Genomic DNA, 21529 nt, shown 5'->3' with positions numbered 1-21529 from the left:
TTATTCTGGCCTCGACGATTATTTGTACTCTGCACGAGGGAATACTTGGCTTTTTAGTGGCACTTTTTCTTATTGGGGTCGTTGTATTTTGCAATCCTTTGAAATTAATGCACTTAACTTTAGTTAACAATGTTCTATCTTTAAGTTAAGATCCTTAACATTAAAGATTGAACTTACTTAAATTAATTACTTCACCTTAAGCTTATGTCACATGTTTTAATTCAAAGATTGAAATTAAGTTGAGGATCATTAATTTCAGTCTTTAAGTTAAAATATTTAACTTATGTTCAATCTTTGAATGAAGATATTTGATTTAAGGTCAATTGTCAAGTTAATATACTTAACTTTAATTAACAAAGTTAGATTTTTAAGTTAAGATGTTTAATTTGATCTTTAACTTAGTATCTTAAGATATTAAAAGTTCGATCTCTAAGTTAAAATACTTAACTTTAGTTAACAAAATTTGATATTTAAGTTAAGATATTGAACTTAAGTTCAATGTTAAAGTTAAGGATCTTAAGTTAAAGATTAAGATAAATATCTTAGCTTAGAGATTGAACTTAAGTATCTTAATTTAAAGATTGAATTTACTTAAATTAATTATCTCAACTTAAACTAATGTCACATGTCTTAATTCAAAGATTGAATTTAAGTTGAGGATCATTAATTCCAATTTTCAAATTAAAATATTCAACTTCTGTTCAATCTTTCAATAAAGACGATTAACTTAAGTTCAATTTTCAAGTTAATATACTTAACTTTTGTTAACAAAGTTCTATCTTTAAGTTAAGATATTTAATTTAATTTTATTTAACAAAGTTCAATCTTTTAGTTAAGATATTTAATTTAAGTTCAACCTTTAAAGTTAAGGATCTTAAGTTAAAGATTAAGTTAAATATCTTAGCTTAGAGATTGAACTTAATTTAGGTTTCTTAACTTAAAGATTGAACTTACTTAAATTAATTATCTCAACTTAAACTAATGTCACATGTCTTAATTCAAAGATTGAACTTAAGTTGAGGATCATTAATTCCAATCTTCAAGTAAAAATATATATAAACTTATGTTAAAAATATTTAACTTATGTTCAATCTTTCAATACAGACATTTAACTTAAGTTCAATTTTCAAGTTAATATACTTAACTTTAGTTAACAAAGTTTCATCTTTGATTTAAAATATTTGACGTAAGTTCAATCTTTAAGATATGTAACTTAAAGTTTGAGTTAAGATGCTTAATTGGATTTTTAACTTAGTATCTTAAGATATTAAAAGTTCAGTCTCTAAGTTAAAATAAATACTTAACTTTAGTTAACAAAGTTCTATCTTTAAGTTAAGATATTTAATTTAATTTTACTTAACAAAGTTCAATCTTTAAGTTAAGATATTTAATTTAAGTTCAATCTTTAAAGTTAAAGATTAAGTTAAATATCTTAGCTTATAAATTGAACTTAAGTATCTTAACTTAAAGATTGAACTTACTTAAATTAATTAGCTCAACTGAAACTTATGTCACATGTTTGAATTGAAAGATTGAACTTAAGTTGAGGGTCATTAATTTCAGTCTTCAAGTTAAAATATTTAACTTATGTTCAATCTTTAAGTTAAGATATTTTACAAATAGATATTTAACAAAGTTCTCTAACTTTAGTTCTATAACTTTAATTAACAAAGTTCAATCTTTAAGTTAAGATATCTGATTTAACTTTAGTTAACAAAGTTCAATTTTTAAGTTAAGATATTTAATTTAAGTTCAATATTAAAGTTAAGGATCTTAAGTTAAAGATTAAGTTAAATATCTTAGCTTGGAGATTGAACTTAAGTTAAGCATCTTAACTTAAAGATTGAAACTTAAATTAAGTGTGATTTCTAAAGTTTTCTGCAATATGGGTTCAAAAGTTCTCTGTAATATGAACTCTAAAGTTCATAAATTCTTAAATTCTCTGCAATATGGATTCTAAAGTTCCATAGCTTCTAGTTCTCTGCAATACAGGTTTTAATCTTTAAATTAAGATACTTAAATTCAGTATAAATTACATATTTCTACTGTCGTTCTTTTTTCTTGTTTACTTTACAAAAATTACCTTTCTTCTGAATTGATTTGAGAAATACAGCTGGTCAATTCCAGAGAATGCCACGTGGCTATTGCATATAAAAATATGCACACGTAGATGCATGCAAAATGGTCTTGGGACTTGTTAAACCACTTTCATCGACACACACTGACCCACGAATGCATTAACATCGCTGTGGTCGGTGTTTATTAGACAATTTCACCAATGCGTGCGTTTTCGATACTAGAAACGAACTCTCGCTTTCTATTCAGCATCAATATGGTCTTCCATCTGCTCACGTTGGTTTAGAATTGAATTATTTGAAGATGAATGGCTCAGTATTGCATCCACGATGATTCTCTCTGGTCTATTGGCAATTAAATGAATATTAGTTCCATGGAATTAATTTTAAATAGCTTGTTCGTTTATGAAATGCACTTAAAATCAGCAAAAGTTACTTTAATAAAATAAAAAAAAGTGTATTATGTTGAAATATATTCATTTTCTTGTTCTTTAAATGAACAAATTTGTTGCATGCTTTCTTTATTTATGGTTTAGAAGGTAGAAATGTACTTAAACCCAGCAAAATCTATTTTAATCCAAAATAAAGTGAAGTGCATTTCATGAAAATATTCGATTTTCTCTTTAAATCAACAAAACACAGCAAAATTTATTTTTATAAAACAAACATGCAAGTTTATTTCATTGAAATATCCATAAATCCACTAAAATTTATTTTAATAAAATAAGGTGGAAGTGTATTTCATTAAAATATCAATTTTTCTCTTTAAATCGACGAATTCGTTGGATACTTTCTCTATTTACTGTTGAGAAGGTAGAATTATAGTTCAACCCAGCAAAATTTATTTTAATAATATAAGGTGGAAGTGTATTTCCTTGAAATATCCATTTTTTCACTCTTGAAATTGACAAATATATTGTATGCTTCCTTTATTTATTGTTTAGAGGGTAGAATTGTATTCAAAGCTAGCAAAATCTATTTTAAAAAAATAAGATAAAGTGCATTACATTGAATTATCCATTTTTCTCTTTAAATCAACAAATTCGTTGTATATTTTTTCTATTTATGATTGAGAAGGTAGAATTGTACTTAAACCCAGTAAAATCTAGTTTAGTAAAATAAAATAAAGTGTATTTCATTGAAATATCCATTTTCTCATTCTTCAAATCAACGAATTCGTCATATGCTTTCTCTATTTATAGTTGAGAAGCTAGAATTGGTACTTAAACTCTCCAAAATCCATTTTAAAAGAATAAGATAAAGTGTATTTTATTGAAACGTCTATTTTCTTATTACTTAAATCAACAAATTTGTTGTGTACGTACTCTGTTTATCGCTGAGAAGATGGAATTGTAAGCGTAGAGGCTCGTATTCGGTTACATGGAGGCACGTGCTACTTTAAGCGCACGAATTACGTCAGAGAAACGCTTTCAGAGGATATAATAATCGCGTAGCCACCAATGACTAATGTGACTTGCGTTATGCCAGCGAAATCGAACGATGCGAGGCGTTTCCCAAGGAGATCCCTGCCCACGCCTGAGATTCGATTGCCCATTGATCCACTTGGTGGTAACTTTGCTTGGGTTCTTGCTTGCTTTCAGAAAATAAAATAGAAGAGATTAGAAATAATACAAAAAGTTTCAGAAAATAAAATAGAACCATAGAAATAATAAAAAAAGTTTCAGAAAATAAAATAGACGCCAGAGATTCGATTGCCCATTGATCCACTTGGTAACTTTGCTTGCTTTCAGAAAATTCTCAGCTTTTCAGAAAGTAAATTAGAACCCTAGAGATAATAAAATAAGAGATTAGAAATAATTAAAAAGTTTCAGAGAATAAAATAGAACCATAGAAATAATAAAAAAAGTTTAAGAAAATAAAATAGAACCATTGATCCACTTGGTAACTTTGCTTGGATTCTTGCTTGCTTTCAGAAAATTCGCAGCTTTTTAGAAAATAAAATGGAAGAGATTAGAAATAATAGAAAAGGGTTCAGAAAATAAAATAGAACCATAGAAATAATAAAAGAAATTTAAGAAAATAAAATAGAACCATAAAATCCAGAACCATTGATCCACTTGGTGATTTACTTGGGTTCTTGCTTGCTTTCAGAAAATTCGCAGCTTTCCTGAAAATAAAATAGAAGAGATTAGAAATAATACAAAAAGTTTCAGAGAATAAAATAGAACCATAGAAACAATAAAAGAAGTTTAAGAAAATAAAATAGAACCATTGATCCACTGGGTAACTTTGCTTGGGCTCTGGCTTGCTTTCAGAAAATTCGCAGCTTTTTAGAAAATAAATTCGGACCCTAGAAATAACAAAAGAAAAGATTAGAAATAATAAAAAAAGTTACAGATAATAAAATAGTCATAAACTAAATTTAAACAAAATTGATACGTTGTAATGGTAGAAGAATGGAAATTAGGGGTTTTAGGACTCGCATTTTCGATAGCCACGCTAATTGGTATGGCGACGAGGTATATATTAGTTCCTTCCAGAGGAATGTTGGTTTTTTTTGTGATTTTATATGGCCAGGTTGGCTCTTTGGTGCACAGCTTCTCAGAAAATAAAATAGACCCATGGTTTGCAAGAAATTATACAAAATTGATGCGCTGTAATGGCAAAAGAATGGAAATTAGGGGTTTCAAGGCTCGAATTTTCAACAGCCACGCTACATATTAGATTAATGCAAAAGAAATGTTGGCTTTTATATTGTTAAACATTTTATCTTTGAAATTTGATTAAATTTTAGTGAAACCATGAACAAAATCAATTGATCAATGTCCATTTAGAAACATTTCTCTTATTAAATTCAACGTTAAATATTCCAAATATCCTTCATTGTCTATTTTCTCTTTGATAACACTTAAAAAGTGATTTAAAAAACCTTAGTGGATCATATTTGCCACCACTGATATAAAATAAAGTGAAAAGCAAGTTTAATTTAAGTTTAATTAAATTTTAGAGCTGGCTAGAAAATATTTTTCTTATTAAATTCAATGTGGATCAGATTCACCACTTAATTTAAATTTAATTAAGTTTTACAGCTAGCTAGAAAATATTTTTCTTATTAAATTCAACGTTAGATATTTCTAATATCCTTCATTGTCTATTTTCTCGTTGATGAGACTTAAAAAGTGACTTAAAAAGCCTTCGTCGATCAGTTTCTCCAACACTGACACAAAATAAAGTAGAAAACGAGTTTAATGCGTTCGAACTCCAATCGAAATGGTAATCACTGTTCACCAATTCCATAACAATTAAGTCTGCCAATCTGTTATGTATATGGATCGTTTATTTCGAAAGTGGTGTAAGTCCTTTACTTAAAAAAAAGAAATACGACGTAATTTATGCTTAATTCAGTGTAAACTTTTTTTTATAACTAGTTGGTATTTAATATCTTAGAAAATGGCAATGCTTTGTTCAATTTAAATGTTGTTTCACGATGCCAAGCCTGGTACTTTCGAGAAATATGAGGATATGCAGCAGTTATTACCTTACATTCCTTCAGTGCATCATAAATATTGTGGTGTAAGTCCATCTGCAATATTGGAACTTATTCTTAAGTTGAGATATTTAATTTGAGTAAGTTCATTATTGAGTTAAGATACTTAACTTAAGTCCAGTCTCCAAATTAAGATACTTAATCTGGCCTTTAATTTAAGATCCTTGATCTTGAATGTTTTCAACTTCATTGTCGACATAAAATTATTGTAAATCGTAAATTTTTAGGTTTTACCATTTTCAGGTTTCCAACTTTTGTTTTCTGAACTTCTTGCAATCTGTTAAGAATTATAAAACAGCATAATAATTTCTGTTTCCTCGAGTAACTATTATCTGCAATATTCAAACTCAATCTTGTGTTGAGATATTTAATTTGAGTAAGTTCAATCTTCAAGTTAAGATACTTAACTTAAGTCCAGTCTCTAAGTTAAGATATTTTATCTAATTTTTAACTTAAGATCCTTGATCTCGAATGATCGCAGTATCCTTGAAATGTTTTCAACTTCATTGTCGACATAAAATTATAATAAATCGTGTATCCTTAGCTTTCACAATTTTCAGGTTTCCAAACGTTTATTTTCCGGACTTCTCGCAATATATCAAACATTATAGAGCATCATATTAATTTCTATTTCCTCGAATAACTGTTGTCTGCAATATTCAAACTTATCATTAAGTCCACTCTCCAAATTAAGGCATTCAATCTAACCTTTAACTTAAGCTCCTTTATCTGAAATAATTGAATGATCCTTAATTATTTTCAACCTCATTGTCGACTTAAAAATATTATATATTTTTCTTACCATTCAATTGTACAGAATATTATCGTTAATCTGCGCTGTTTTCAGACTAAACGGTTGATATTTCGATCAGACGTTGAATTGCACGCACGAATCGTGGCAATAATTGAAAACGATGCGTTCGAAACGGAACCAGTTCATGGTTACCGGCTGAGACGTCGATCCATCGAGTTCTCAGCACGAGAAAGAGAAAAAAACGAAAAAAAGAATGGACGTAACGCCTTGCGTCGAGGCGGTGAAACCGGTCAACTTCCAACAATTACGCGTTCACCTAATCCGTGACCGCACAGTGGTCGTGCGAGTCGACGTTCTCGTTCCCGTCGATACCTAAATCGGCGCTGATCGGAAAATAAAAGTGTGCCGAGGAGTAAAAGGTGTAAAAGGTGCCCTTGTTTCGTCCGCCATCGTCGCTCGACGTTGGAGAACGTCCAGTGTGGTCGCAGAGTAACTTCCAATATCGTGGATAACAGTTATTCGAGGAAATAGAAATTAATATGATGTTCTATCATTCTTAACAGATTGCGAGGGGTTCAGAAAACAAACGTTGAAAGCCTGAAAATTGTAAAATCCAAAGATCATTAAATCATTCGAGATCAGGGATCTTAAGTTGAAGATTGAATTAAGTATCTTAATTCAGAGACTGGACTTAAGTTAAGTATCTTAACTTGAAGATTGAACTTACTCAAATTAAATATCTCAACTTAAGGATAAGTTTGAATATTGCAGATAACAGTTATGCAAGAAACAGAAATTAATATAATACTTAACGGGTTTCAAGAGGTCCAGAAAACAAACATAGAAAATTAGAAATTATAAAATCTAAAGATTTATAATTTACAATAATTTTATGTCGACAATGAAGTTGAAAACATTTAAAGGATACTTCAATCATTCGAGATCAAGGATTTCATGTTAAAAACTAGATTTAATATCTTAACTTAGAGACTGGACTTAAGTTAAGTATCTTAACTTAATAATGAACTTACTCAAGTTAAATGTCTCAACTTAAGAGTAAGTTCCAATATTGTGGATAACAGTTATTCGAGGAAATAGAAATTAATATGCTGTTCTATAATGTTTAACAGATTGCAAAAGGTCCAAAGAACAAACGTTGAAAACTAGAAATTGTAAAACTTAAACATGTATAATTTATAATAATTTTATGAAGATGAAGATGAAGATGAAAACATTCAAGATCAAAGATCTTAAGTTAAAGATTAGATTAGAAACTTCAAGTTCGAGTTACAAATCATATCTTAGAGATAAGATACTTATATTTAACTTAAATAAGTTAAATCTCAGTTAAATCTCAGGTAAAATACTTAACTTTAGTTAGCAAAGTTCAATCTTAAAGTTCAGAATCTTAAGTTAAAAATCTTATTAAATACCTTAACTTCAAGTTTAAATTATAAATCATATCTCAAAGATTGAGCTTAACTTAAGTATCTCAAGTTGAAGATACCCTCTTATCATTGCTTTTATTATTTACAGAATTACTAAAATTATTCTAATCATTTGCAGAATTATTAAAATTGTTTATATTATTTTTATCGAGAATTATTTTTGAAAGATTGAGCTTAACTTAAGTATCTCGAATTAAAGATACCGTTTTATGATTCCTTTTATTATTTACAGAATTACTAAAACTATTCTAATCATTTAGAGAATTCCTAAAATTGTTTATAATATTTTTATCAAGGATTAATATGAAGTAAAACTATTCTTCGCGATTACGAATTACTAAATCAGTCGTAGCACGGTATTACAGAGGAATATCTCTGTCGAAGCAATAAAAATAAATGTGGATACTCGATTCAGACATTTTGAACTTTGCATCGAGGATCGTTTAAAGAGACCGCGTCATCGACAGAAAAGTAGTTGCGATAATGTCAGGCCAGGCATGATTCGTTCAACTCTCTCTCTCAGAATCGCTCGAAGCCGGTATATGAATCATGCGATTTTCAGAGAGGGTTTCACGTCGATTAAACTTGATCATTAGCTAAGAGGATCCGTGGAAAACGTGCCGATGAGACGCGATCTCGAGGACAATCGAAGATGCCGGCACAATGCCGGCCTTTTCTCATCAATTTACTTTTATTTAACGAATTCCACGGGAAAGAAACGGTTGTGCGTCTGTACAATGCGAGCTCGAGCAAAAAATGATCACAGGCTGCTGGTTCGCAGGAAATCGATCGATTAAATTTCACGATCGAGACCTTCGTGGAACTTACTGTTGGGTTGCTGAGAAACTAGCGTCCATTTTGTAGATCTGTTGCGTTATTTTCGTTTTTATTCAGAGAAATGAGATTCGATTGTTCTTTCTAAATTACCACTTTGATGTGTTTGCAAAGATATGATATTTAACTTAAAAATATAAGTATCTTATCTCTAAGATATGATATGTAACTTATACTTGAGATTGATATATTCAATCTTATTTTTAACTTAAGATTCTTAACTTTAAGATTTAAATTAAGTTAAGTATCTTAAGTTAAAGATTGAACTTCAGTTAAAGTATTTAACTGGAAGATTGAAGTTCAGATCATTAACTTAAGTTCAATTTTCAAGTTAAAATATTTAAGTTGCAAAGTTAAGACATTTGACGTAAGTTTAAGTTGAGATATTTAACTTTGAGTAAGTTCAATAATCTTTAAATTAAGCTCCTTAACTTAAGTTCATATTTATATATAAACATTTCTACAATACAGACTTCGAGTACTTTCTTTTTCCTTGGCGTTTTGATCGTCCTCGTTGAAAGACACGAATGTCCATCCAAGTGAAAGATGAGAAGCCACGAGGAGTCTCGAATTTCTAAAGCTTCTCTGTCCCACGCCCACCTGTTCCTTCCCCGTTATCGCTCTGGGGACAAGCTGGGTTCTCTGGAGGCAATCTAACGAGCTCCTCTTTTTCTTTTCAGATCACAATAGCGAGGCACGGCACCACACACGCGGCCCAGATACCCCAGCAACTGCCTACGTGTGAGTATACACTTTCTAATTGTCAACATAGCAGCGATAACTAATTAGCAGTGGGGGTCAATTAACTGCGAAAGAGCTACACTGGTGGGAGAACGATACCTGTTGTGCATTTTCTTTTCCCATGGAAAAACGTTTCCTCGTTGAAAAGCGCGTTCGAGTAGAAAAGGAAAGCTCTTCTTCTTGTGCATTCCAGTTTCTTAAGGTTTACAGTGCGTGTCGATGATGGTAATAGCGATTCGTTGCAGTAATAATCGAGTTCTGAATGAGTGTAATTAGTCTGGTAAGGAGTAGTTGGTTTTCAGGATTGATTACTTGGTTGTTTGCTGATTAATGGGTTGTTTGCTGATTAATGGCCTGTTTATTTGTAGTTTATTTGGACCTTTGGATAGCAATCTTCTGCGAGTTGAATTTATTCGATGGAGAATCGATTCTGCTGTCCTGTAAATTAAATTCACTCGTTTGCAAGTCAAATTCAGTTTTCTGCAAATGAAATTCACTCGTTTGCAAATCAAATTCAGCAGTGAGACGTCGACTTTTGAGTGAAGCAGGTTGTTCCACAATCGTAGAAACCGTTAAAACGGTTTTCGTCATTTGTTAGAAAGCTTTGCATGAGCTGTGAACCAAATGATTGATATCATTAATTGTTATTTAAAATTATTGTCCACAGATTCTTAGAAATTGATTAGCTATGAGTCGAAAAAAGACAATTCATTCTTAGTAATTAGAAACTAATTAATCACGCTGTGATTCCCTTTCAATTTTCATAGATTAATCTACTTTTACGTGAAGAAAGTAATGGAGTGCACTGTACCATTCTTCGCCTATTAATTATTCATTATCCACTTATTAATTATTATGAGCATAAATTATGATAATCAAAACGCGTGTTAAAGAGCAGACCATCAAAATTAGGCACAATTTAGTTCGTCTCTTCTGTTGCAATGACTCCATCAACAATATCCATGACTTTCATTCCTATGTTTCCAAATTCATGACAGAAAAGTGTTGACAATCGTCTGCAAAAAATAAACATACATTAACTCGAAGTTCTCAGTTACATTTGCGATACTACCAATAGGCAACAACTCGCTTAACTCTTTGAGGCCCACAATTTTAAATCAAACAGAAGTCCAAGTTACAAAAAATTATTTTAATACAAACGAAAGCGTACATTCCAATCGCTTGACATAAAGTACCACTCAAAGTAAGTAAACTTCAATATAAGAGTGCAATCTTGCCATATGATTAATGTTTTCATTGATGACAATCGAAATATATTTTTTTCCAAAGCAAAATGGACCGAAATGGTTCTCACAGCTGTTCGTACTCTCGCGCGGAGTCTCCACGCATGCGCAGTACTACAACTACGCTACTGCGCATGCGCGTAGTAACCGCCATGACAGTACGCTTGTACAGTTCACGCGACAGTCATATTCTTCTATTTATTACTCATAATTGTTAATTAATCAACTGTACATGTATTTATTCACATTTTTATTATCCTTATTTAATATTTTATGGTTGCATTACAATAATACAACGTAAAATAGTGCGAACTTCTTTTATTTTCGTGCTGAATAATAAACATCGTCTTGGAGTGATACATTTTGGTAAATATTTTGAATCTTTGTCTTGTAAACATTTACTGCATCACACAATTAGTTAATATTAATCACAATAACATATTAGTACGTTTTAATTTGAATAAATATGTGTTTTTATGTAAGTACAGATTTATGGTTGATTTGTAGTATTTCGAATTGAATGAGGAACTTAAACTGTGCGATTACGAGTAACATGAATTTCTCGAGGTAAGTTGAAGTATGTTTATCATTATGAGACAGTTTTTGGTCTTATTTAACCTCAAAGAGTTAAGTGATTTGTCGTTAAGAGGGGACTGCGACTTGGCGCCTTGATAATTGAAAGAAAGGGAAAAGAATGGCGAAGAGAGACTTTCCAGACAAGCGACGACCTTCCTTGGAAGACATTGCTTTACTGGAAGGTGAGCGCAGCCGTGCGACCTAGATTCTCATGTGGCGAGCACAGAGAGAGAGAGAGAAGAAGGAGGCTGCGATGTGGTCCCAGCGAGACGAAACGGGATGACGATTCTAAACGTGCACGATTTCCTCCTCGACATCGATGCGAATCGAAAGTCCCCCACGTAACCACTTTCAGCCTTTTACTGTCGAGTCCCCACCGAATTTCACCAGTCGAACCTTTCGCGCAAATTGGCGAATTGTTTCGTTAAATGTTTCGTAACTTTTGCTGTGTTTTGTACTTTGTATTGTACGTGTACGTCTCATTGTTGTATCGAAGTTTCTATATTTGTATTTGGTACTTTATTGCGAAGGTATTTGTTATTCGTATGAAACTGTGTTGCGATAGGATAAGTTTCTCTGCGAGCCTCGATGATTGATCGAACGTTTACCTTTCTATCCCTTACACTCTGTAAACAGTCAGCGAATGATTGCTTTCATCTGTTGCACCACGTTCACTTCTCTTGCCACGCGTAGATAAAGAACTGTGGCACGTTTTATAAGAACTGTGGAGATAGATTTGTGGAGTCTGAACTCAGAAAAATGATTGCTAAATTTATTTCAAATTTGTATAAATTATTGGAATTTATTTCGTGTAAACAGTGCTTAAATTTAGATTAATTATTTTCTTAATTTAAATTTAAACATTGCTCACTCGACACAAATTTTAATTATTTGGTAAATCATTTATTTAAATTTGAAATCTTCATTTTCTTAAAAGTAATAGCTAAATATATATTCATTAAAATTTTCTTTTTTGATAGTTACTTTTGTTTACTAAATATTTATGGAACTTGTATTAGTTTCTTTTTATTTATTTAGTAATGTTTGAGTCAGACTCGACAAAAAAGTACAAAGGTTTAATATTTAGCAATTTATAGCAAGAAGAAACCCAGTTTCATTTATCTTGCTAGTAGAACTGTTTCTTTTAAGAGCCAGCCCCTTAAATATTTGATAAATCGACTGAAATCCGTCCACTGTCAGGGAAAACAAAAAGTCTGGCTCAGTTGTTAGCAACGTTACAGTGTAATCGGTTTATGTAAGAGAACATCGGTTCACATTTCACCTGAAACGAACGATCAGGCGAGTCAGACCGCTTTTTACCCGGATGTCTGACGAATCGAGAGACGACTTTGACTTTCTATCGTTCGTTTCGAGAAACGATCGAGAGCCAGCTGCCTGTTACGCTCTGGATAGTCAGCAACTCGGAGATTATTAATGTGTCACCAGGCTGCGAAGAAAGCCTGAAAACGAGCGCACGTTTCGGTTTCTATTTGAGCGAGAGTGCTCTGTAAAGAAGAAGTCTTTGGTTTAGGGGAATTGTTTGAGTTGAAGAAATTAATTTAGGGAAATTGTTTGAGTTGAAGAAATTAATTTAGTGGAATTGGTCAAGTTGGAGAAATTAATTTAGTGGAATTGGTCAAGTTCAAGATATTAATTTAATAGAATTGTTAATTTAGTAGAATTCTTCAACTTGAAGAAATTAATTTAATAGAATTCTTCGAGTTCAAGAAATTAAATTAGTAGAATTCTTCAAGTTCAAGAAATTAACTTAGTAGAATTGTTAATTTAGTGGAATTCTTCAAATTTAAAAAATTAAATTAGTAGAATTTTTCAAGTTAAAGAAATTAATTTAGTAGAATTGTTCAAATTCTTGTTAAAAATCGATGGTACACTACTCTTTTAATTTTCTTGAGGAACAGTAAAAAAGTAGAATCACTGAAAGAAGAAATATTTGCTTGCTTGAATATTATTTTCTTTTTTTTTTTAATTTGTTGCAAAAGAAGAAAAAAGATTGAGAAGAAAAATATTTGCTTGCTTGAATATTATATTTTATTTTTTTTAATTTTTTGCAAAAGAAGAAAAATGATTGAGTCTTTGAGAGAAGAAACATTTGCTTCTTTGGATATTATTTTTCTTTTTAATTTGTTGCAAAAGAAGAAAAATAATTGAGTCGTTCAGAGAAGAAACATTTGCTTGTTTGGACATTATTTTTTTTTTTTTAATTTATTACAAAAGAAGAAAAAAGATTGAGTCGTTGAGTGAAAAAACATTTGCTTGCTTGTATATTATTTTCTTTTCTTTTTTAATTCGTTGCAAAAAAAGAAAAAAGATTGAGTCGTTGAGAGAAGAAATATTTGCTTGTTTGGATATCATATTCTATTTTTTTTTTTTTTTTTTTAATTTGTTGCAAAAGAAGAAAAATGATAAGATAACATTTGGACGCAGTATAAAAAAATTCTGTTTCGTACAGCAGTCTGAGAACCATCGATTTCCTTTTGTACGTACGTTCACTTTTCATTTCGCCCCTATCAGCTATCCAAGGTAAACTCCAAGGCCGCCTCTGTTCGCACGCGTTCATTTCAACTATCAGAACTTTCATAAAAGTGAATAGAACCGTGCTCGAGCTGGAGCACATAATTAACAGCCCAAGTTCTTGGTATAAATTGTTCACCAGCCGTTTTAAATTGAAGAGACCATTGTTCTTATATTAATTAAATATATAAGTATTTTAATTGAATTTGGAGAAATATACAATGCAAATTTGGTGGTAAGAAATGAAAAAGTTGATGGAAATGAAGATTGTTGCATTTGTTTAGAAATGTACAGTACTGAAACTTTGAATTTAGCTTTTTGCAAAAGAGATACACCCCTTTGCAAGTGAAATTCAACTGTTTGAAAATTCTCCTTGTTAGAAATTAAATTCTATTTTTTACAAATTTAATTCGTCTCTTTGCAAATTAAATTTACCCTTTTGCAAATGAAATTCAGCTTTTTGCAAAAGAAATACACCCCTTTGCAAATGAAATTCAACTTTTTGGGAATTCTCTCTATTAGAAATTATATTCTACCTTTTACAAATTAAATTCGTCTCTTTGCAAATTAAGTTCACCCTTTTACAGATCAAATTCACCCATTTTGTAAATTAAGGATATAAAAAGGTGAGTGTGATTTGCAAAAGAGCGAATTTAATTTGCAAAAGCCTGAATTAAATTCGCAAAAGCTTGAATTAAATTTGTAAAAGCTTAAATTAAATTTACAAAAGCCTGAATTAAATTTACAAAAGCTGGAATTAAATTTACAAAAGCTTGAATTAACTTTGCATAAGCTGGAATTAAATTTGTGAAAGCTTGAATTAAATTTGTAATAGCTAGAATTAAATTTACGAAAGCTTGAACTAAATTTCCAAAAGCTTGAATTAAATTCACAAAAACTTGAATTAAATTCACAAAAACTTGAATTAAATTAGCAAAATCTTGAATTAAATTCACAAAAACTTGAATTAAATTTACAAAATCTTGACTTAAATTCACACAAATCTTGAACACAAAATCCCAATACAATAGAAATCCACCTTCTACTGCTATTTTATTACATCTCCCAGGAGTCATGAAAGAAAACCTCAAGAGACATCCTCCAAACTAACCAACCAACATAAGAAACGATGTTCAAGTGTCTAGAACTAAAAACCCAAGCAAGTCAACGTACTTCCTGCTGTCTGAACGAAAGAATACCATCAGGACACCGTTATTTTCGGCGACCCCTACTCGATCGCTCACCTCTACCTCCTCAAACCATCCATACTTCTAATTTAATGCTTGTAATAACAGAGGACTGTAACTACTAGTAACTGTACGCTTCTCGAGCTTTTTTCAACGCTTCCTCGCGCCTCTTATTTCCCCTTCTGACACTTTAAATGCGCAGGATGGGGAAAAGAAATGTTGGTAACTGCTATTCGAGGAAACAGATATTAATATGCTGTTCTATAATATTTAACAGACTGCAAGAGGTCCCAAAAAAAAACGTTGAAAACTAAAAATTGTAAAGCTTAAAGATTTACAGTTTACAATAATTTTATGTCGACAATGAAGTTCAGAATATTCAAGGATCATTCAATTATTCAAGATCAAGGATCTTAAGTTAAAGATTGGATTAAATGTCTTGATTTAGAGATTGGACTTAAGTTAAGTATTTTAATTTTAAGATTGAACTTACTCAAGTTAAATATCTGAACTTAAACTTGTGTCAAATGCTTCAAGTTCAATTTTCAAGTTAAAGTATTTAACTTACGTTCAATCTTTAACTTGGGATACTTATATTTAACTTAAATAAGTTCAATCTTTCAGTTAAAATGCTTAACTTTAGTTAACAAAGTCCAATCTTTAACTTAAGTTCAATCTTAAAGTTAAGAATCTTAAATTAAAAATTACATTAAATATCATAGTTTCAAGTTTAAGTTACATATCATATCTTAGAGATAAGATACTTATATTTAACTTAAATAAGTTCAATCTTTTAGTTATAAAATACTTAACTTTAGTTAACAAAGTCCATACTTTAACTTAAGTTCAATCTTAAAGCTAAGGATCTTAAGTTAAAAATTACATTAAATATCTTAACTTCAAGTTTAAGTTATATATCATATCTTAGAGATAAGATACTTATATAACTTAAATAAGTTCAATCTTTTAGTTATAAAATACTTAACTTTAGTTAACAAAGTCCAATCTTTAACTTAAGTTCAATCTTAAAGCTATGGATCTTAAGTTAAAAATTACATTAAATATCTTAACTTCAAGTTTAAGTTACATATCATATCTTAGAGATAAGATACATATATTTAACTTAAATAAATTCAACCTTCCTGTTAAAATATTTAACTTTAGTTAACAAAGTTCAATCTTTAACTTGAAATACTTAACTTAATTTCAATCATAAAGTTAAGAATCTTCAGTTAAAAGTTAAATTAAATATCTTAACTTCAAGTTTAAGTTGCAAATCATATCTCAAAGATTGAGCTTAACTTAAGAATCTCAAGTTAAAGATTGAACTTAAGTCAAGCATCTTAACTTAAAAGTTGAATATACACAAGTTAAATATCTCAATATTAAACTTACATCAAATGTCTTAACTGAAAGATTGACCTTAAGTTAAAGAACTTAAGGTTTGGACTCTTTAGAAGTTAAGGAGCTTTGAAGTAAGACATTTATCTTAAGTTCAATATTCAAGTTAAAATATTTAACTTAATTTCAGTCTTCAATTTGAGATACTTAACTTAATTTCAATCATAAAGTTAAGAATCTTAAATTAAAAATAAAATTAACTATCTCAACTTAAAGTTTAATTTATAAATCATATCTCAAAGATTGAGCTGAACTTAAGAGATTGTAATAACAGAGAACTGTAACTACTAGTAACTGTACGCTTGTTGGGTCCATAATTAACCATCTGGGCCCACGATCAGGTGGACCGTGAATAGGAAAGAAGAAATAGAAGGGAGAATTATAAATGATCGCAGCTAATGACGATTGCAGGATTATTAAGCGGTCAACGACGCTTCCTTCCAACGAGGTTCCGTTAGAAGCGATTTTATTCCGCGCGATTAACGTAATTCCTGCCAACGAGGTACTTTTTAGTTCTCTTTAGTTGATAGCGAACGATCCTCGTTTCCTATGCATCCTGTGCGACCAGTTTAATCTCCGTCTCTCTTCGTTAGAACGGAATTCCTCGGTGGCAGAAGAATTGATGTAGGTATCGAGATGGTAGGTTTATGACTGCGCCTACGATTTTATTTTAAATGTACTTTTTAGATCGATAATTGTGAATAATAATAATAGATAACGCTTTGGTCTCTCTGTAGTGGTTTAATTAAATGTTAGGTTCATGAAAGAGGAAATTTGTCTTTGAAATTTAAATAAATTTTGAAATAAATGTTAGAGCTTCAACTGCAAAAGTTTCAAAGCTTTGGGCTTCAACTCTCACAGTTTTGAAGCTCAGAGCTTCAACTCTTAAAACTTCAGAGTTTCAGAGCTAAAAATTTCAGATCTCAGGGCTTCAATTCTCAAAGCTTCAAAGTTCAGGGCTTCAACTCTCAAAACCTTAGATCTTCAGAGCTCAAAATTTAAGATCTCAGAGCTTCAACATTCAAAACTTCAGAGCTCAGATCTTCAGAGCCCAAAATTTAAGATTTCAGAGCTTCAACTCTCAAAACTTCAGAGCGCAGATCTTCAACTCTAAAAGCCTCAAAGGTCAGAGCTTCAATTTTTAAAGCTTCAAAACTCAGGGCTTCAACTCTAACAGCTTCAAAGTTTAGGCCTTTAACTCCAGAAGCTTCAAAGTTCAGGACTTCAACTCCAAAAGCTTCAACTCTAAAATCTTCAACTCTCAGAGCTTCAAAACTCAGGGCTTCAACTCTTAGAACTTGAACTCTAAAAACTTCAAAACCCAGATCTTCAACTCCAAAAGCTTCAAAACTCAGGGTTTCAACTCTCAAAGCTTCAAATCCTCAGTACATTTATGGTTTCACATTTAGAATCGTTTTAAAACTCGTTTTCTCTAGCTCGACTCAACTTATTGTTCATCTCTTCAATTTCTGAGCCTCTAAACTGACTTAAAACCCTTACATAATAACAGAAAGGTGTGGATATACACAGTTGAGAATAATCTTTGTCCTTTCACTGTGTTGTCTTGCTTTCTCTATAACTTCCATAAATAAGTTTCAAATTCCAAGTTTGGGCATATTATATCCTGCATATAAGATGAATGCCTGATTCTCTTAATTCCTACAGAGAAGATGGTTACAGAACTTACTTTCTTCGAGTTTGCTGTTCTTAGGTAGGTTTCTCTTTAGCAATTTTAGAAAGTCTTTCAAGGTTTATCGATGGTGTTTTGTTCAAGTCAAATTTGTCCTTGCGTAAGGATCCAAAGGATATCTGTAGTAAAGCGCAGAAAAATGCATGTGTTACATAAGTTCAGGGTAAAGTTGGTTAAGATTAAGTTAAGGATCTTAACTTAAAATTTAAGTTAGATATCTTACCTTATAGATTGAACTTAAGTTAAATATCTTAACTTGAAGATTGAACTTAAGGCGAATGTCTCAGTTCAAAGATTGAACTTACGATCCTTACTTGAGATAACTTAAGTCCTTTCTCTAAGTTAACTATTGGTACCATCCTAAAAGTATTAAGAAATTGAACAAAGTATCCACTTTGGAAACAAATCTTGCTATTGGTACTATCCTACACATTTTTCTGATCGTCAATCTCCTTTTTTTTCTATTTCCTAAAACAGAGGAATTACTTTCATATATATTTGCCAAAAATGGACTTAGAAATAAGTTCTGAAAAATATTAAGAAATAAATTCTGCAAGATATTAAGAAATCGAAGAAATTAAAAATTTGTCTGATCCTCAATCTCCTTGTTTTCCTATTTCCTAAAACAGAGGGGTTACTTTCATATATATTTGCCAAAAATGGACTTAGAAATAAGTTCTGAAAAATATTAAGAAATAAATTCTGCAAGATATTAAGAAATCGAGCAAAGTAAAAATTTGTCTGATCATCAATCTCCTTTTTTTCCTATTTCTTAAAACAGAGGAGCTACTTTTATATATATTTGCCAAAAATGGACTTAGCCAGTTTAGAAATAAATTCTTACAAGATATTAAGAAATTGAACAGAGTATCCTCTTTCAAAATGAATTCTGCAAGATATTAAGAAATCGAGCGAAGTAAAAATTTGTCTGATCATCAATCTCCTTTTTTTCCTATTTCCTAAAACAGAAGAGTTACTTTTATATACATTCGTCAGGATGATTTAAGAATAATGACGCAGCTGGATTCCAAGCCACTTTCATTTCTCAAGTTGATCATCGCGGTTGAACAGAGGGGGGTCCACGAGCAGTGTGATACCATAATATACCATACGTCGCGAGTAAACTCTGTGGAAAACAATGAATCACTTAAGAAATGATCTTCTGCGCGATCAGCCGCGTGATCGATGGCCTACCTCGAAAGGATTCACGGCCGCTGATCCAGGCGATCGTTACGACCCATTGCGTTCCTTCTACGGAAGCTTGCAATCCCACCATGGACTTATGCTGGCTGAGATGCGTTCTTGGTCCCTCTTGTTTGTCCCTCCCTTTTTTTTTAGAGTCGAAGCTTTCAGCTTTCAAGCTTTTAGAATTGAAGCTCTGATCTTTGAAGCTTTTAGAATTGAAGCTCCAAGCTTTGAAGCTTTTAAAGTTGAAACTCTAAGCCTTGAAACTTTTAGAGGTGAAGCTCTAAGCTTTGAAGTTTTTAGAGTTGAAGTTTTCAACTTTCAAGCTTTTCGAATTGAAGCTCCAAGCTTTGAAGCTCTGATCTTTGAAGCTTTTAGAATTGAAGCTCTGATCTTTGAAGCTTTTAGAATTGAAGCTCTGATCTTTGAAGCTTTTAGAATTGAAGCTCTAAGCTTTGAAGCTTGTAGAGTTGAAACTCTGAACTTTGAAGCTTTTAGAGTTGCAGCTCTGAGAGTTGAAGTCTTAAACTTTGAAGCATTAGAGTTGAACCTTTTAGAGTTCAAGTCATAAACTTTGAAGCTTCTAGAGTTGAAGCTCTGAATTTTGAAGCTTTTAGAATTGAAGCTCTAAGCTTTGAAGCTTGTAGAGTTGAAACTCTGAACTTTGAAGCTTTTAGAGTTGCAGCCCTGAGAGTTGAAGTCTTAAACTTTGAAGCATTAGAGTTGAACCTTTTAGAGTTCAAGTAATAAACTTTGAAGCTTCTAGAGTTGAAGCTCTGAACTTTGAAGCTTTTAGAATTGAAGCTCTAAGCTTTGAAGCTTTTAGAGTTGAAACTCTGAACTTTGAAGCTTTTAGAGTTGCAGCTCTGAGAGTTGAAGTCTTAAACTTTGAAGCATTAGAGTTGAACCTTTTAGAGTTCAAGTCCTAAACTTTGAAGCTTTTAGCATTGAAGCTCTGAGAGTTGAAGTTCTGAGAGTTGAAAATTTGAAAGTTGAAGCTTTGAGATCTGAAATGTTTAGCTTTGAAGCTCTGAAGTTTTAAGAATTGAAATTCTAAATCGAAGTTTTTAGAGTTGAAGCTTTGAAGCTTTCAACTTTTAAGCCTTTAGAGTTGAAGCTTTCAACTTTCAAGCTTTTAAAGTTGAAGGTTTGAGCTTTCAAGCTTTTAGAGTTGAAACTTTGAAAGTTGGAGCTCTGAGATCTGAAATATTGAGCTCTGAAGCTCTGAAGTTTTGAAATTGTGAATAGGATATTTGAAATTGTGGAACGAAGATCAGCTGGTTAATAGAATGATAAAGATTTTTATTTCAAGAGAAATTTATTATTTCCACAAAACTTATGCCTTCTCAAGAATCAAGAAAGTAATTATTCCAGTAATTTTGACAGTGTTACAACCTTTAAATTTATTTACATCCATCGAGAACATATTTTTCTCTAAAGAATGTCAATCAGCTGATATTCAAATTATCGCGCGATCTTTGCGTCGCAGAGTCGCGCGCAGCTTCCCATCTGCGCATGCGCGACTGTCAAACATCACGTCGCTGGACCTGCGAACTTTGTCGTGTTTTCTACAAACATTTTTCTGTCTTTTTCATAAATTAGTGGACAAATATTGGCATTGAATTGAAGATTTATATTTTTTACAGGTATAGAGAGCAAATTAAAGAAATTTTATGTTAATATCGCGTGGAAATAGGGGTTGCTGCGGTTCGACAGCGTCTGTACATTGGCCGCCATTATTCATGAACAATCACCAAGCGTCTTGTTAGAAATTGAGGTTAGAAATATTGTTACTGGTTACTCTTAAAAGGAATTGTAACAGAATAAATGGAATTCATAATATTATCACATAAACAATCATCAAGCGTCTTGTAAGGAATTGAGGTTAGAAACATTATTACTCACTACTGTTAAAAAGAATTGTAGCAAAATAATAGAAATTCACCTGAGTGAAATTCTTTCAATCGTGTAATAATTTTAGAACTTAAGAAACGTTTTGCGATGAGAAAAGTTTGGAGAACACTCGTTAGTTTTTCCTGACATGGTGCTCTTAACATGAAACATCGTAGGACTCATGGAACTCATTTAAAAAAGAAAAATAGGATAATAGGACTCCTCTCTCACATGGTGCACTTAACACGAAACAGCGTACAACTCATGGAACTCATTATTTCAAGGAAAAAGAAATAGGATATGAATAACTAATACTCAAGACAAGAATAGGATATGAATAACTAACTGCGATTGAGAATTGTTATATTTTATATATAAATAAATGCTCTACCTAAGTGATACCTTTCTCGTACAAAGTTCCAATCTCGAGTGAATCTATGTTTAACGTTTCAGTTGGATTA

At 31.3% G+C, this 21529-nt stretch overlaps 2 protein-coding genes across 2 annotated transcripts in view; both read left to right on the top strand.

Moving 5' to 3' along the window:
* Positions 1–21529, top strand: part of Pio (zona pellucida domain-containing protein piopio) — a 121512-nt gene that overhangs the window by 17114 nt on the left and 82869 nt on the right. The window contains exon 3 of the mRNA XM_076907411.1: positions 9300–9360. Coding sequence (XP_076763526.1) covers positions 9300–9360 — 61 coding nt within the window. The remainder of the gene's footprint in view (positions 1–9299; positions 9361–21529) is intronic.
* The window catches only part of C1galta (Glycoprotein-N-acetylgalactosamine 3-beta-galactosyltransferase 1), a 326221-nt gene continuing 323475 nt past the window's right edge, over positions 18784–21529 (top strand). Inside the window, exon 1 of the mRNA XM_076907416.1 lies at positions 18784–18792. The gene's annotated coding sequence lies outside the window, so the exon portion shown is untranslated. The remainder of the gene's footprint in view (positions 18793–21529) is intronic.

This window comes from Xylocopa sonorina, chromosome 16, assembly GCF_050948175.1.
Source record: "Xylocopa sonorina isolate GNS202 chromosome 16, iyXylSono1_principal, whole genome shotgun sequence".
NCBI lineage: Eukaryota > Metazoa > Arthropoda > Insecta > Hymenoptera > Apidae > Xylocopa > Xylocopa sonorina.
Note: the sequence above shows the minus strand (reverse complement) of the source record. Positions and strands in the feature narration are given on the sequence as shown.